This window comes from Centroberyx affinis, unplaced genomic scaffold (genome assembly GCF_046629955.1).
Source record: "Centroberyx affinis isolate AG114_WGS23_722 - 3 ecotype Tasmania unplaced genomic scaffold, CSIRO-AGI_Caff_v1 ptg001368l_1, whole genome shotgun sequence".
Lineage (NCBI taxonomy): Eukaryota > Metazoa > Chordata > Actinopteri > Beryciformes > Berycidae > Centroberyx > Centroberyx affinis.
The window spans coordinates 33,874-51,171 of record NW_027279855.1 but is presented as its reverse complement, the minus strand read 5'-3'; the positions used below and the strand labels follow the sequence as shown (position 1 = coordinate 51,171).

General features: G+C 41.9%; 1 protein-coding gene and 1 long non-coding RNA gene across 3 annotated transcripts; one reads left to right on the top strand and one right to left on the bottom strand.

Moving 5' to 3' along the window:
- Window positions 1-2,166: 2,166 nt before the first annotated feature.
- On the top strand, window positions 2,167-17,192 carry eral1 (Era-like 12S mitochondrial rRNA chaperone 1). Of its 2 annotated transcripts, XR_011695612.1 has the most exons (13): window positions 2,167-2,381; window positions 3,186-3,341; window positions 3,464-3,591; window positions 3,688-3,765; window positions 3,856-3,902; window positions 3,988-4,049; window positions 4,217-4,329; window positions 4,558-4,872; window positions 6,392-6,541; window positions 6,972-7,052; window positions 14,496-14,544; window positions 14,972-15,061; window positions 16,294-17,192. XR_011695612.1 is itself a non-coding variant. In XM_071525954.1 (11 exons), exons 1-11 carry the CDS (start codon window positions 2,279-2,281, stop codon window positions 9,409-9,411), a joined length of 1,356 nt encoding a protein of 451 aa, XP_071382055.1. In that variant the 5' UTR covers window positions 2,167-2,278; the 3' UTR covers window positions 9,412-10,745. The 2 variants fall into 2 exon arrangements, 1 of the variants encoding a protein (XP_071382055.1); XM_071525954.1 differs by lacking the exons at window positions 14,496-14,544; window positions 14,972-15,061; window positions 16,294-17,192 and adding an exon at window positions 9,289-10,745.
- Window positions 10,897-12,477, bottom strand: LOC139649529 (uncharacterized). Its single transcript, XR_011695613.1, has 2 exons — window positions 11,666-12,477; window positions 10,897-11,355 (listed from the first exon to the last, which is right to left on the bottom strand). It is a non-coding gene; the product is annotated as an uncharacterized lncRNA (long non-coding RNA).
- Window positions 17,193-17,298: the final 106 nt, after the last annotated feature.

The window sequence follows — 17,298 nt, the reverse complement described above, 5'->3', positions numbered from 1 at the left end:
GCCTGTTATTGCATATCTAATCCCAGACAGTCTTATTACTACAGCGGATAAACAAGACGTTGCTACTGCGAAATTTGATGTGGCAGTGACTCCCTGCTTGGCATCGCCAGGTTCAGCAGCAGAGAATTACTGCATATTTAGGGAGAATCTCTGTCTCTATCCACTCTCTACAGTTTCTGTCAACGCAATGTATTTAATTGCAATTACACAAGATTGATTAGGGATCAATAGCAAGCTGAATTGCCGGAGCGGAGAGAGGTTTTCCATCACACCATACTAAATCTCATTGGCAAGTGCACTTCAAATGGCAAAGTGGGCTACAGCTTATGATTAAATGGTCTGCAGGCGAAGCCTTTTTGTCTTTTTTTTTTTTAGAGAGAGCTCTTTCTGAAGGCCAAAGTTAATGCAGTCATAGAAAGAACTCTGATACACTCCCACGTGAAATGGCCATGTGAGGAAAGCCCTGAGGGAGAAAAGGCCTTGAATGAATTTGAGTGTGTGTGTGTGTGTGTGTGTGAGAGAGAGAGAGAGAGAGAGAGAGAGAGAGAGGGGGAAAGAGAGAGAAAGGAAGAGAGAGAGAGAGTGAGAGAGTGGGAGGGAGGGAGGTAGAGAGAAAGTTCAAACATTACTGATCCTCAAATATCCTTTTGGTTTCTAGTTCAATTGGAATTCTGCAGTAAGTGTCTGCTAAAAGCTCAGTTTTTGTTGCTCTTCCTTTGCTGCAGAGCTTTCAGAGTTAGATGATGACAGATTGTGAGCTACCTGATATCCTTCATCATCCTCCCCAGTGGAGGTGTTTGTTCCGCCCTGAGCAAGTCCTGGAGGACTAACAAACAGCCGGCATGTTTGATGGACTATGGGGAGACATCTGCTCTCCCTGGCTTTACCATAGAGAAAGAAAACAACATGTAACAGTAATCAATCAATACAGAGAATGTGTCCTCTTACTATGATGATTAGCCTTACAGACTTTGGTCATCAAGTCATTTTATCAGCTTGTCATGGTGAATTAGTATTGATGAGTTAGAGTGCTATTTGAACATGAGATTCCACAGCGTTTTCCTCAGTGTGGCGTATTGCTTTAAGCATGGATGCCCGATATATCCTCAACAGCATTGTCACAACTGTGCTCCAGGCACCCTCGGGGATAAGCTGCTGTTCTGTGTACTCAAGGGATGAGGGAAAAGACAGAGTCTGTGCAGCGCAATCTGATTTGTGGTTATAGGTGGCACCATGCCTCACAAAGTAATCTGGAGAATATCACCTCAGCTGAAGATCCTTTGAACACAGTGGTACCATTTTAAATTGTGGGTTACTTGTGTCAGCAGATGGATTTGGGCATTGTGACGAGTTGATTTGAAATTGCCACTGGCTGATTTTGGCCATCGAATGTCACACCTCCATACAGAAACAACTGCTTCAGACAGGTGGCTCCTAAACTGGGGCTCCAGTTGCAGGGAGTCCCCAGCAAAATGAAGGATAATTTAATGTCACTATTATTTTACTCAGTAGATATTAGCATAATGATGATTATGTTTTCATCATAGGTTTCACTCTCCCCACTGTTGTTATTCCCTACCTGCAGTACAGGCAGTTAAACTGTAATTCTGTACAAAGTCCACCTGACAGATTTCCCTTCTCTGTATTCTATCCCTTATTCTATTTCTTTTCTTAGCATTTTGCTCTTACATGGTTATTCTGTGGTCACAAGAATATTATAAGGGCACTAAGGGCACCTGTAAACCTTGATATAGGAATTGAAGCTTATTCTACAGATGCAATCATTGTAAGTTACTCTGGATAAGAGTGTCAGATATATTCCTGCAATGTAAATGTAAATGTAGTCATATCAAACAGCAAACATCTCAGATGGGACTCCTTCAGGCAAAACCCTATCAAAACTGGGTCAGTGGTCTAATGGGGATCTATTTGGAAGTCCTTAACATTAAAAGGTGTGGGGTATCTCTGCTGTTAGCCTATTATTCTGAGTCTGATTAGCTTATGTTGAATAAGAAAAAAAAGTTGTGGCACACTGTGGCCAGATGTAGTGGTTTGCTTGTCGGTCACCAGAGGGCGCTAGAGCCCCAGCTGCAGCCCAAACCTCTGTGCGGATGCTCTTGAGAAGAGGAGACGCTTCTCGTTGGTCAAACCAACATGGCCGCAGCCTGTCGACAATGTGAATATAAACAAGCAGGCCACGGTAACCTCGAAATTCAGAAACCCAGTCGTCTTACCTGAATTACAGCGGTTGTAAAGTAGTTACTATTATCAAAGCTCAATGGCTTTCCGAGTGTGCGGTCGGGTTTTCAGTCAGTCCGCCGTCCTCAGGGAGGCTGCGGTGTCTGCTGGACGGGGAACTGCGTCATGGATCCTCACAGCGGGTCAGTCCTCTAAGATTCATTAGTCTTCATTTGGTTATTAGCAGGGAAACATGTTTGGCTTCACGTGCACATACAGCCAGTGATTTAGTGGTAAATACAAAGAGGCGGGTGAACTATGACCTCCAGCATTATAGGGCAACACACCCACCAGTATTAACAAAAGTAATTATATTTTCAGAAAAGCGTTCATTTATGCTTTTCCTCCTTAAAAAATCCCATTCCCATGTAACTTGATGCTACTTACTGTGCTGTATACTCTAACTCTACCTCATAAAGGTATTTGACAGACTAACTAGGTGGGTAAACTGAGTTTAGGTGTGTTTCCACTACATCTCTATACTATGTAGCTTTGTGAGGCAAGTTTCTCAACATGAACTATGAATTATGTTGAAAACAGCAGCCAGTGTCACTGCTTTGATCTGTTGAGTGATGAACCTGATACAAGTCCTTTAAAGTACTTTGTTTATAGACCTTGAATAGCCTCAACCAGGCCTTAGGTTTTTGTGTGAAACATTGTAAAGCATCTACAGTATTTTAACTGTTATTCCCAAAGAGTATTCAATCCACACAAGCACTCCCCCCGCCCAGCTCATACTAGCTGCTTCTGAGATTAATTTATCACCCAGTTTACAACAAGAATCACCCGAATGCACCATCAGACAGTGTCAGCAGCTCAGAATAGAATATCCTGCGGGACGCTGAGCTGACATTAACGTCCACGCAAGCGAGCAAGTAAAATCAGTCAATTACCTTGCAGCAATGAAGTGATGGGAGATGTTGATGGGGATGTTGATGTCTTTACAGGAAGTGCTGCCTGCGGCCGAGGGAGGAATGGATTTAGCGTCACCCCCGCCTGTTTTATTACGTCGGATGCGTTTCTGAATAGACTGGAGAAAGGCAAAGCAGCAGAGGCAGATGGCGGCCTTTATCGCCTCCCGGCCTCGGTTCCACCTGACAGCGGTAATCAGGCCTCAGAGGTTTCGGCCCAGCCCAAAATGCTGCAGACATGGTTGTCTGTTATGGTATTTTTATGGATCGTCTCTCTAATAATTAAATTCTCTTTCGTCATCGTTTTCCTTCAGGAGAACAACTATCTCTGTTAATGAAACATCCAGATCAGCCTGAGAACTCAAAGGTTTTGAAAGTGGCCATAGTAGGAGCCCCAAATGCAGGGAAGTCCACACTGTCCAACCAGCTGCTTGGCAGAAAGGTACCTCACCTCTCTTGACTGTTCCCTTTTCTAAACCTGCACACTACAATGTATCTGTCCTCATCATGTTGTCATGGCGATGATCTTCTCTTAAAGGTGTTTGCTGTGTCCAAGAAAGTACACACCACACGGACACGTGCCCTCGGTGTCCTAACAGAAGACGACACACAGATAGTAAGGGCTTTTTCAGGTCATAATAATAAGTGAATAATTCCATGCAAAAGTCATACTTAAGTTGGTATGTATGTATATTTTTCTCTGTAGATTTTACTGGACACTCCTGGTCTCACCACTCCATCGAAAGTCAAAAGGTGATTTCTCAGATCGTTGGTTTTATTGGAAGTCAGTCGGACTCTAGCAGCCGTAAAATAACAGCCGTGCCCTCTCTCTTCACAGACACCAGCTGGAGAAGTCATTGCTTGTGGATCCCTGGAGCACAGTCAAGCAAGCTGACCTAAGTAAGATATGTAACCTTCCTGTGAGACACTTCTTGGTTAAACCAGAGCTTCAGTTTCCTTTTCCGGCACGTAGGAGGCCGAATGTTTAGAGAGGAATCTCACACTTTGCGGTGAATGCCCTTGGCTGAGCTCCTCAGGCTTCTCATGTGGCTTGTGTTCATTCCCAGTGGTGGTCATGGCCGACGTGGCGGACAAGTGGACGTGCAACAAGCTGGACTTTGAGGTGCTCAAATGCCTGGCCCAGCACCCCGACATCCCAGCTGTCCTGGTCCTCAATAAGGTATTCTTTCCCAGCGTATACATTCTTATTGAGCAATCTGAGCACCAGCAGCATCTCACCAAGGATTTTAATGTTTGATCTGATTTATTGTACATAATTAAAATGTTGTACTGTTGTTTACCAATACACAGGAGGTGATGTAGCTATCCCTTGTGCTATTGTTAGATGTTAGAGGAATTAAGACTGGGTGAGAGAGGATATTTGTAGTAATACTCTTCTGTCTTTCAGGTGGACCTGGTGAAGCGTAAGAGCAAGTTGCTGCAAGTCACAGCGGAGTTGACGTGCGGCGTGGTGAACGGACGCAGAATACGGGTCAGGACAGTGATCAAGCCTCCGTGGGCCGAAAAGAGGCCAGACAGAGAGGCGGGACCTCCAGAGTTATCGCCTGACGAGGACAACACGGAGCCCGAGGGCAGCGCTGAGACAAAGTCTGCGCTGAGCAAGGAGCAGCTGAAGGCGCTGAGGAACCAGCAGGGCTGGCCTCACTTCAAGGACGTCTTCATGCTCTCCTCTGTGGACAGGGAGGACGTGGAGACGCTAAAGGTGCACGCTAGATTATGATCACAGCAAGAGAAACTACCTGATTGTCAAATTAAAGTAAAAATCCACCCTGAAATGCTTTTAAACCACTTAAAAAACAGCTATTGGCGATGCACCTTACATTTCTGGGCCCATTTTGTTGTTTGGTGTATTCTTCTTGGTTTCCTTGGCCAATCGTAGATTACATGACTTCATGTTGAGGTATTTCCAGCGCAGCTACAATGGAGATTGAACATCAACAGTAAACGTCAGGTGTCGATGTCAGGCTTCTTTCTAGACTCACCATTTTGTACCAAAGTTCAACAATCATACAGGGAGAAATCCATTGTAGAAGAAGCAGAGATACCACTTTCTCCACTGTCTGTAGCCTCAATAGACCAGAATGCAATGCAGCCAAAAGACAGGTGTTTTAAGTAAGGGGTGCAACTCTTAGTTTTTCTCAACTGGAAAAACTGTGGCTCCAGTATCGCTATATATTGAATGCAACATGTTCACGTCCATTTTTAAAGGCATTCTGGGAAATGTAGGAAATCACTAACTGAAGTGGGTACACCAAAAAAGTAAATTACAACACTTCATCACCAAATAACTCCTGGAATGCATTGAACATCATAAACTGATGATTTCTACAGGTGGAAGCACATGCAGAGAAGCAGTAATGCCGATCAGTTATATTCCATATTTATTGTAGAGCCAGCATGCAGTGTTTTGACAGTGTGCAATTAAAAAGGATTGTGTCACTTTACAGAATGTAAACATTAATTGGAGACACTTGTCACGGCTCGAGGAATCCTCAGATTTCATTAGAAAATTGGTAACTGTCACTTGTTGACAAATAATCCATTAATTTGCTCTCCAGTGTTGCCTCTGCTGCATCTGCCTCTAACAATCATGGAAACAATTTAACGGTTAGCATAATGGAGTGCCACATATGTCTTCAGTAATGATGGATGTCTCCATAGACTCATTAGTATTTGTTGCATTCATTTTGTTGGATGTAGTTCTTTTCAAAGAACTATATTCACTATATTTGTGGCTTTCTGCTGCTTTGGGAGTGAACCTTCACCATCTACATTTAAGAATGGCTGCAGATAGATTTCCTTTGCTGCATGTATTCTGTTATTCACAGATTAGCAGACAACCTTGTTTGCTAATTCTCCATATCATATTGCACACCTATTTAACAATACATTTTTATTTTCTAATATTTTTACATCAAAACCCAGTTACTTTTACTTCCTACAAAACAAATATCTTTAGTGGTTACGTCATGGCGGACCAGGAGTGGACAAAACAATTCCAGCCATCAGTAGTTAGTTGTCAGCGTGGGTTTGGTAGTTGTAGTTTAGTGTTTTTTTGTTTTTGTTTTTTTAATGTTTAAGTTAGTTTTAGTTCATTCTTCGTTTTTCCCACAACGTCTCGTTTTTATTTTTATTTCAGTTTACAAAAGTGTTGTTTAACACCTAGTTTTCATCTTAGTTTTAGTTTACGACAGTAACCTTGGTCTTATCTGTTGTGTCAGAGGTACTTGGTGGTTGCGGCCCGGCCCGGAGCCTGGCAGTACCACAGTGAGGTTCTGACTGACCAGACGCCACAGGAGGTCTGTACCAACATCGTCCGAGAGAAGCTGCTGGAGTATCTGCCCCAGGAGGTGCCCTATACTATGACACAGGTAACTGCTCAGGACAGATGAAGACATATATAGTGTAAAGGCAACACTGTTAAATGTAAACTAATTCAGGGACCAGCGTAATAATCTGATAAGGGGTTAACATTGGGAATGCATGATGGCTGTGGATGTTTTTCAAGCACTGAAATCACCTAAATAGTAGTGAAATAGTTACATTACTTCTCAGTAAACTAGCTATCTGATAATCCACACAAGATTTTACACTTGAATCTTCTACACAAGCAAAGACTTGTGGGATTTATAGCAAGCCCATCTTGGTTACTGCTCCCAGGCAGCAGCGGATCTGATATCTTCTATTCACCTTGACCCATTTTAACTCATTACCCTCTCAACTACTATTCAGATTATTCCAAACTTAATTGGGTCTTCATGAATCAATACCGCGTTAACGTTTAAATGTCCTTGTTTTCAGTCTGTTGAACTCTGGCAAGAGAGAGAAAACGGGGAGCTCGATATATCTGTGAAACTTTATGCCAAGAAAGACACTCACATGGTAAGTTTTCTCTACACATCTACAGCTCACTGTTACTTTCTTCTGTAGGTCAGTTTAACATACATAGGGGGGTTAATGCTGCGTTCAGGTCATATCGGAAAAGTGGCATGACATTTTGTTGCTTCAGCTTGAAAGCGTTCTTTATGTGTTTACCTTGTTGGAACCTCCTGCCCACATCCAAAATCATTTTTATTAATGAATTAAAAATCAACCAGAAACATACCTTGCACCGCCAATATTGGCTCACTGCTGTGTTTACTGCTTTTGTTGGCACACTTATGCAATTTGCAATGCCAAGTAGGAGATATCAGAGCCCGCAAAACATTCCCACATATCCTACTTGTAATTACCACTGGGATTGACGTGAGCGATTATTCCCAGTTGGCAGTTCGTATTTACAGGAAATCCGATATGACATGAACGCGGCATAAACTCAAGAGCCTGCTTCAGCGCAGCAGTCTGTCAGGCCGGCAGGCAGAGGACTTGAGGGTTTGAGACTCGGGGGAGACGCTCCTCCGAAGGAAGCCAAATCCTCCTCGCTACCCTGAATGACACCTGTAACACACGCGCTTCTGATACTTATATTAGCTATTTCCCCCATATCTCAGTTCTCCACTTTGGACCAGAGGCCTTTTTCTTGTGTTGTGACTTGTAAATATTTGAGCAGCCTCTCTAAACCATGCATATTTGATGCCAAAAAAATATTTTGAAGCTCCATCTGCAGCACCGACATGTTTCATGGTCAATGAACTCCAGGAGCAGTGACTCAGGCCAACACTGTCCTTCAGCTTTATATTCGGCACAGGAGTGACGGCAGCAGACACAACTTCTTTAGTTTGGCTGTTAGGACAGGTAGAACTCACAGGGACACTTCACCAAAATACCCAAGCTGATATATTTTATGAATTATTCTACACATATCCCAAAGCTGTCATGTTTTAGTTCAAGCTCAAAGCCTTAGTGGGGGATACTGTCAGAAAAATATAGTGACTGAATCATAGGGCTTTGTAGGAATTAAGATTAAAAAACAATACAAGAAAATATATAATAAACTAAAGATCATGCCCCACTAAACTGAAAGTTGTGGGTTTGAAAATGACACTATATGTTAGGTCTTATGTAATCACATAATTCTTAATCAATGTGCAGTATGTATGAATACAATAGAGAAACAAAAATGTTAAACAGTCTTAAGTATTTATTGTTTTACCAAGTATTTATTGACAGTTGGGAGCACTGACAGTGTGAGGCCGAACATCAGTAGTGTTCTTTTTTTTTCATGAACATGCCTTGTAATCTTATCATCCACACACACACACACACACACACGCGTACGTATGCACTCACACCCTCAGCCCAGTTCCCCATAGACTTTGTGTTAAATATTTTTCTTATGTTACAGATGATTTTAATACCAAATATTTTACTACAGGTCTTTAAAAGTATTCAAATGTCTTAAATACAGTTACTTGAAGTCTAAAAATCTTTTCACCATGTAATGACAGGGTTATTTTTTATCAATATAAAATTTGATAGTAGTTCTGACAGATTATTTACTAGCTGAGGAGTTGGAAAGTGAGACAAATCAAATAAGGCAAATATCAGTTGTATAGTTTCACCAAAACGTGAATGAGACCGGCAGCATTGTTGATTTCATTTATTTATTTAAAATGTTGTATTACTTTATTTGCACTTCCAGTTGGTCACAGTAAGGGTGACCCACATGCATGTCCACTTAATTAATTAATACAGTACAGGGTGAATACAATATGCCAAACATGTCTTGTTTTCATTGCATCTGCTTCACCAGAACATCATGTCCCTAAGCAGTTAATTTCCTTGTGTCCTTTTTATAGTCCTGTTCATAGTTTTATGACTTTCAGTACCTACAGAATGTTAAGTCGAAAATAGTTTTTTTTGCCAGCTTTTTGTTTCTTAATTTTGGCTGTTAGGCTGAGTCTTTTGATTTGATTCTAGGAAGCATTAGAAAAGCCTGTAAAGTCATAAATTTGACTGCAGATAGATGCAGATACCCTGCAGATACCCTGTACTAAAAGAGTACAGGGTATCTGCAGGGTATCTGCATCTAGAACATTTAAATGCCTGTTTCATGTCTAACTTTTGCTTTGAAACCTGCATTCTTCACTTGGGACTGTCTTTGTAATACTTGAACACAAGGCAGTATGTATTCAGCAGTGCCTCATGTTGCTGCGTCTCCCCCCCCCCCCATCTACAGAGAATGGTGATTGGCACAGCCGGCCAAATGGTAGCGCAGATCGCCCGCGAGGCCGGGGAGGACCTGAGCAGAGTCTTCCTGAGGGAAGTGAAGCTGAGGCTCTCAGTCAAGCTGAGGAACTGAAGAGGGTGGAAGAAGGATTGTGACGCTCAAAGCTTAAAGAGGTGGAAACGGGTCTCACCGCATTTGAGACGGCTCTCCAAATTTGTTTCTACAAAGGACAGACTTGAAGAGTAGAAGTGCAGATAAGATCTCATCATGATTAAGACAGGAGGCCATGAGGTGGAAAATATCCATAGCAACAGAGCTCCCATTGAGCTCCTGTGTGCTGTGAAAGATCCAGTCTGATGAAGAAAAATCATCATATTCTACACAAAAACTGTTCTGAATATTGACTTCTGCATCAGCTGTCTTCATGCAGCTGTCGTTTTATTCGCTGTATCCTTTCATGCAGCCCCATAACAAGAAGAATATAAGACTTTTATTTAAAGATGCTTTTTATAAGAGGTTGTCATATCAGTGTGAAACTGTGATGACACATACATGTGCTAGAAAAACAGGCAGCTCTTCACAGATTTGCTTTGCACTTGCATTTGGTTCAATTAATGCAGAATTCAGAGATGTTTCCCTGCAAAACCTTGGGAAATGTGCATCAAGCAGAGTGGAGAAGTCATAAAATACAGCAATGGAAAGCAGCTTAAACAAGCTGTAGATTAGAGTGCAGCGGGTTGTTATTGCCATTCATTTGGCAATGACATATTTAGAAAAAAGCAACAACACAGACTATCATCAAATGGGTGTTTTGGCACAGGCTTGACACTGTGTTCATGGCCGAGTGGGTCGGACGAGCTGCGGAAAGGTTGATGGTTTATCTTGGGCTCTCAGAGCTTTTACTTGGCGGGAGCCTTGTGCTAACATGGACTGTAGATAACTGAAGTGGGACCTGCACAGTCATGTTCACTCAAATGTCCCTGATGTACCGTCCACCCCTACTCCCTCCACTCCGCTTCACTTTACTCTCTTCCACTGCCTTTGAAGTATGGCCATCCCTTCGAGTCTCCCTTTTTGTTCCACTGCTTTCTTCACTTTTCTCTCTCCCCCTCTTTTTTTCTCCCTCTTACAAAGCCCGGCTCTGCCCCCGAGGACTGAATTGTCTCCCTAATGGATGGCAAAATGGAGCACTAACCTGATGCTAAAATGGGTCAGATAATGGTGATTAGATTCATTCCTGCTGCCTGTGAGTTAACTCGACGGTTACTCTATCCAGGGCATCTTGATGAATAACCAGCTAGTGGCCTAAAGCAAGGGCGAAGAGAGAGGGAGAGAGAGAGAAAGGGGGAGAGAGGGAGAGGCCGGGCCTTGAATGTCTCACGAAGCTGTGTCAGCCCCTGAAGCTCTGCCTGCTCTCTGTGGCGGCTGCTTCCCAGTGATTAGACAAGCAGTTGCGCAGCAGAGATCACCGCTCAGACAAGCCAACCGCTGCTTGGAAATGTTATAGCTGATGTACATCAGGCAGCGTATCAAAGTAACCCTTCAAACACTGTATATTTGGAATGCTGATACCCTGGTTCAGATGTGTCGTGCACCAAAAAATGAGTTAGTCGTCTGTCTCGGAAATAGAAACTTTATTTCACAAGCATCCTCAAGTATCCTCATCCTCATCTCACTTACAAATGGGCTAAAATTGGAAAATGGCATGTCCTCATCCACGCATACAGTTGGTGGCGAGGGTTAATCCCTCCCTCTCCCAAAGCTCATCAGCAATACACCAATCCCCAAATTTGCGTTCCTTTCATCCAGACGACATTGAGCAAAGGCCATAGAACCCTTACCATTACTAAAACTCAGTAATGGTAACGGTTTGACGGCCCCCCTCTGCAGTGTGCCGCTCTCGCCGGTTAGTCACGCCTCTGTGTGTCTGCTGATAGGAGTCGGAGGGGGAATGAAGCCCTGGATAGTACATCATCTATACTGTAGTGTCTCTTTAATGAACTTACAGTATATGATGATATCCTGTCCAGGGCACAAGACCAACATTTAGCAGCGTGCTCCCATTGTGTCAGTATCCTGCAAGACAAATGTAGAGGACGCATAAATGTTGCATATAGAGCCATACAAATGTAAACGGTGCATAATGTTGAGTGTCCACTGGTTCCTAATAGGGTGCAAATGCTTTGAAATGCATATAAAAATGTGAACTATTAAAAAATGATCTCCTGTTCAATAAAACATTCAACAAGGTCTGCCTCTCCTGATGTTGCGTTCTGGATCTGAGAGAGAGTACACATGCAGGGCCTTCACCCTGAACCAACAACAGCTCTGACCCGCTTTACTGCCATGAGGCTTGGTGAAATCCTCCCTGTGCTTACATACTCACCTCTGTGTGTGTGTGTGTCGTCGTCTCTGCTCTTCAACGAAGCCATCAGTTATGGCTCGATGATGCTTTTCTTTACAGAGTTCTTACGTCTGCTTCACAGGCTCCCAGCGTCTCACACATGTGCCTCCGGGGCTTTGGCACTTAAAGGCCCCCCCAGGCTCATTAGCATACCGTGATGACATCAGGGCTGGACCACAGAGCCAGGGCTGGACTCTTCTTATCTGCTCCTAACCTGGTTGCCTCTGTCCAGTGATTGGCCTCGCCCTTATTACACCCTGACGAGCTGGGCTGCACAGGAGAGGCAATGCAGACAAAACCTTTTTTGAGAAAAAGTCAATATTTCATTCTAATTACTTACAGTTTCATGTAATCCTCTTTACAGGGTGTCAAGCTTTTCCCCGGAAAGTTTGACTACTTATTGACAACTTTTCTATATTCTATATTCTATATCTAAGTTGATTTTGATGCTTGAGTCAAACAGTTTAAACGAAGTGAAACAGCAGCAAATATTCAGTAATTTGTTTTACCCTTGACCTCAATGAGTATCATAACCACACAATATTTCTGGCCGATACACTTACAACAGCTTATTGATGCAGGAGTTGTATAGCTTGACTGTATTAAACTTTTTTGGCAACATCTATTTCAAGGCAAAGTTTGAGTTGATTTTTTTTTTGAGTATTCTTAATATTTGAAGCCACTTTGTGGAGTTTAGTCATGAATTTTGACCTTTTTTGGTCACTTATGCCCGATTAAAATGACCACCATTGACAAGGAGCTGATGTCAAGTAAAATAGGGTTTCTCCATTCTCAGTATTTTGTGTTGGAAAATTTCTATTAAAAAACCTGCAGCTGTAACTCACAATGTGGTAATAGATCTACTGTTCACTTACGTCTTCTGGATCTTGTAGCACTTGGGTTTGGAATTTAATACTATAATATCGTGTTAGCTGATGTCATATCATCCGACTTATTAAACTAGGTGTATTTCTTTTCGCCGGCCTTGATCTTGATTCCAGGATGTGTAGAGCTCAGATCTATTTTTATTGGATATGTCACACAGACACAGTGCATCAGATTCCTTAAGGATGGGCTGACTGCGCTGTGGTAGTGCCGCTTCCCCTCTGTAATTTGTCTTTAATCCTTGACAATTCATCTGCACCCCTTAAAACTAACCAGAAAAGGTATTTAAAGACTGTTTTTGAAAAGAAAGGCAGTCTTCTTGGGGAACACTCCAGCTCAGTCTCATAAAAGCAAACAGTTGCTCAGTATGAGTATGACCTGCAATGAGGAATACAGTGAATGTTACTAAATCCTCCAGAGACTAAACAGGAATATTTCTTCCCTAAAGGACAGGGATTTTTTTAAACATTTTGAACACTCAATAATTAGGTTTTTCTGTTCAGGGATGCTGTGAATTGTAACACATTCTTGGGGAGGGACAGCGTTAGGTGGGGCAACACAGTTGCCATGGTAACACACCCCCTGGTTTGGGTGGGGCACCTGGTCGGGGGCGTGAGAGGTCCTGCTGTAGTCGCAGATAAAGATGGAGGTGGGACTATCTGGGTGGTTTGGTTTCCCTCCAACTCCTTATCTGCAGGAGAAATGCTTGTACTTGTTCTGTGAATTTTCAATTGCATTCAAAGATAAGCGATTTTTTTTTTTTCAGACTTTATTAGTCCAAGTCAGTAAAGGAGAAAGCTGTCATCGTGCAGCCCAAGTCAACTGGGAACCTTTGACTAAACTGCTTTAACTACAGTGAGGTGAATGAAAGTGCTGTCACCATCATGAGTATGTGTCCATTTATGATGCTGTACTAGCACCTAAAAATGCCATCCTATAGTTATAGGCATTGAGTAAAATGGGTAAATTTGAGTTGAATAATATCAGGTATGGGTGACTGATGGTGGTGGAGGCCAAGAAAAAACCCTGCAGTCACAACAAGGACTCTAGAAAGTATTTGCACTGCTCATATATGAAGCCAACATATATATGGTACAATACGACATATACAGAATACAGTCATAAACAGAATAATCACCAGCAAATACTGACATATAGGGAGCAAAACTCATATAAGAGTTTCAGAACAATATCTGCATTACAGTGTGTCAGTGTGTCTGTGTGTACCATTTAAGATGGACACAATTAGAACATAGGTAGTGTTTGCCTACTAATGAATGGCATTTTTAGAAAAATAAAGTATTCAGAGTGACTTTACGTGGCATAAATGTCCTTTTCTTTTTCAACATGTTAATTCTTTTTATCCTTAAGACATTCAAAAGACCTTGGATAATGTTCACCAAATCATGTGTGTGGCAATATAAAACGGTAATATGACAGTTATATCTTATTTTTTGTGGCATTTCTAAGATGGAATTACTTACTTACTTCACAAAAAAAGAATGTTACTTTTCAAAGCTGTTTAAACTGATGGAATCAGATATTTTTGGATTCAATTTGTATGTGTATCTCAAATCTGACACGGATCAGATATTTGGCAATGCAATTTGTGTCTGGGATGGTCAGACAAGATTTTTTTTTAGCCTCAAGGGAAGTTTCAGAGGTTTTAGGAGCCTATCCTATTCATCACTAACCAAGCTTCCTCTTAAGACATCCAGAACGTTTCCACATCAATCTTTTTCTTTTTGACAAATTGACACCAGCTTTCTGTTAAGTGTTTGAAAGCAATGCTAGTGGGAGATGGAAGCATTACTCTCAAAATTGCATACTCATCTTCTCAGACACTTCTATTACTCATACACAGTTTAGGATGGTAAATGGAATGTCTTGAATTCAAAGTTGAGATAAAATGTTTCATTCTCCGCAGACTTGAATCTTAAGAGAAGACTCATCAACAGGGAAATGCAGGGCCAAAGGTACGATCAAAGATTGGAACAGCAAGCTCCATAAATATTAGGCAGGGACACGCTGACGTTTTGGCCACATACTCCTATTACTGACATGTATCTGAATCTGAGATGGCACAGTGACTGAATCTGAAATAAGAGGTTTAAGCGCAGACTTTGTATTTTCAGTCAAATGATAAGCAAGTGCAGTCCTTTTTGTACATATTAAGCCCATTTCAGGGTGCTAAAGGTATTTGGCTGGATTAAGAATATAATATACTCCATAAAGAGTTTTTTTTTTATATGCAGGTAAATAATGCATAAAGATTAAGTAATTATTGCTTGTCTGATGACACTGCTGCTCTCTTGTCTTCTACCTGCTGTGCACTAAAGGCTGCTGGGAGTTGACTAACTATGACAAAGTCTCATTAATTCAGCTGCTTCCTCATCCATACAGATACACTCTCCCTGGAAGAGGCGGAGGCGTTATCTAATCTCCTAGCACAAACTCAAATCACCAACAACACCATCAATACCAATGGTTGGGGTAAGAAACTGAGCAGAAAAAGAGTATTTTTTGACTATTTGTGGCACATTACATATATATGTGTGCTACTGATTATCCACTCCATGCTGAACACCTGCCTCTGTTCTCCATGTTCTGCGGTCTCCTGTGTTCTGACTTACAAGAGGTTGAGCTTACAGAATTCAGAGGTACATTTCATTACACATGAAATCTGAAACACTTTGTTGACAAAAATACATGAATGTAATACTATTATTATTAGAGATAGTAGTAGTAGTAATCGTTATGGTAGTAGTAGTAGGCCAGTAGTAGTAGTGGTAGCAGTAATGGTAGTAGTACTATTGGTAGTAGTAGTAAAAGTACTAATGCTAGTAATGGTAGTAGTACTAGTGCTAGTAGTAGTAGTAATGGTAGTAGTACTAGTAGTAGTAGCAGTAGTAATAGTGCTAGTTGTTGTTGTAGTGCTATTAAAGACACTGTTCATTCTCACAGCCAGAGATGACTGGACTGCCCTCTGGAGGTTGCAGTTGAACTCTGTGGTTCGACCTGAACAGTGTGTCACTCATGTCTTTATCAGCTGTCCAGACCAGCTATGTGCTTCGCTGCTGGGGACATGAATGTTAATTTACTGGAGACAATATGTCTGGAGTACAGAGGCCATACATATCTTGGTGTGTCTGATTTACCCGCCAGATAGCAATAATAATATACCCCTTATTAGCTGACCGAAATAAATAGATTAGTATAATAATCTTGAATTAGGTCAAGGGTAAAATAACTGTGACAGAAACTATATGGATGACATATTTAGGAATATGATTTTCCTGCTTTATCATTTTTCTGCATAGATTCTGAGAAGAGGAAGCAACACAGTAATAGACTGTATCAAGGCTTTCTGTGGTAATGCTTGAAAAATTATTACTAACCCTAGTTACTGTTCAGGTAGAGATCAACATGGAAAGTAGCATATCTACCTTTGAGTAAGTGATTTTTATTATTGTATTACATAAAGGTAAACTATTCCCATTGAACTACCATTAGAATACCAAACAGGTTTCCCTATTGCTTCCACACCACCAAACCACCTGACTTAATAGCAACCTCTGAGTGATTTCTTTTGTATTCTAGACAATATAAGGTGCAAGAAATGCCTTCACCAATCAACTACAGAATCATGTTTCCAGGCACAGGCGTACAATCACAATCACGCCTTCCCTCCTCCCCCCTCTCATGTGTTGTGTTTGCCCCACCAGGATCCGGAGCTGTGAGCTCAGATAATGAGGATGTTCAGCTCAGTAGAGGCCCATGCAGCAGGCCACAGGCCAGAGGACACATCTGTTCCTGCTGACCCGACGCCTCTCATCTCTGTCTTCATGAGCCGGGAGCCTGCAGCCCTGCAGCCCCGTCCTGTCCCGCTGCCAAGAGGGGCAGCCGCACACGCCACACAAGGACAAAGCTTTTCCATAACACCAGTGTCAAGAGTGTCTTATAGCAGGTAAAGCAGGCTTAACCGCAGAGTGTGTTCCCTTCATGGCTGATGGTGGTCAGAAGCAGCAAGTATTTAGACAGCAACACCCTCTTGATATTAGAGCTCCATGCTTAGCACTTTGGATGTGAAATGATGCAAAGACTGTCAAGTTTAAATGAAAACCCTTTGAGGGCATAATTTCAACCATTTTGGATAAACAGTTAACTAACGACAGCTGATTTATTCATGGCTTCCCCATTTATATCCTAAGCATTTTGGAAAGATAAAGACTATAATCAGGGAAGTCAGAATTTTTCATACACCGTCAGAAATTATTCATATGCAATGAGTTGTGAAAACCCTAATCAGACTCCTCAGTCCTTCATATCATGTTCCCTTTCCAACCATTTTTGCATTCCGGTGTATCTCTGCTAGGACCGTGACGTTAAATTCCTCAGAGGGAGTATGGATTACATTGTTGGGGTTAATGAGTACAAGTAAACAAGACTCTGAGTTATCGATCGTACTTCAAACTGTCCTGCGCCCGCTGCAGAGCATGAAGGCGTGAAGAACCTCAGCAGTTTGTCCGGATCGGCTCTTTAGCCGTATGAACACATTTGTCATTGAGATTAATACGACCAATGTTAACATTTGCAACTATGAATAATATTTTGCATGTGCATTGTGTGATATGAGATGTAGCCTTCTCCAAATGTGGGTGCAGTGTAGCATCCTTACAAGCTGCCAAGTCAAGCCTTCATAATTGAATATTCTGTAATCGAATACAGCA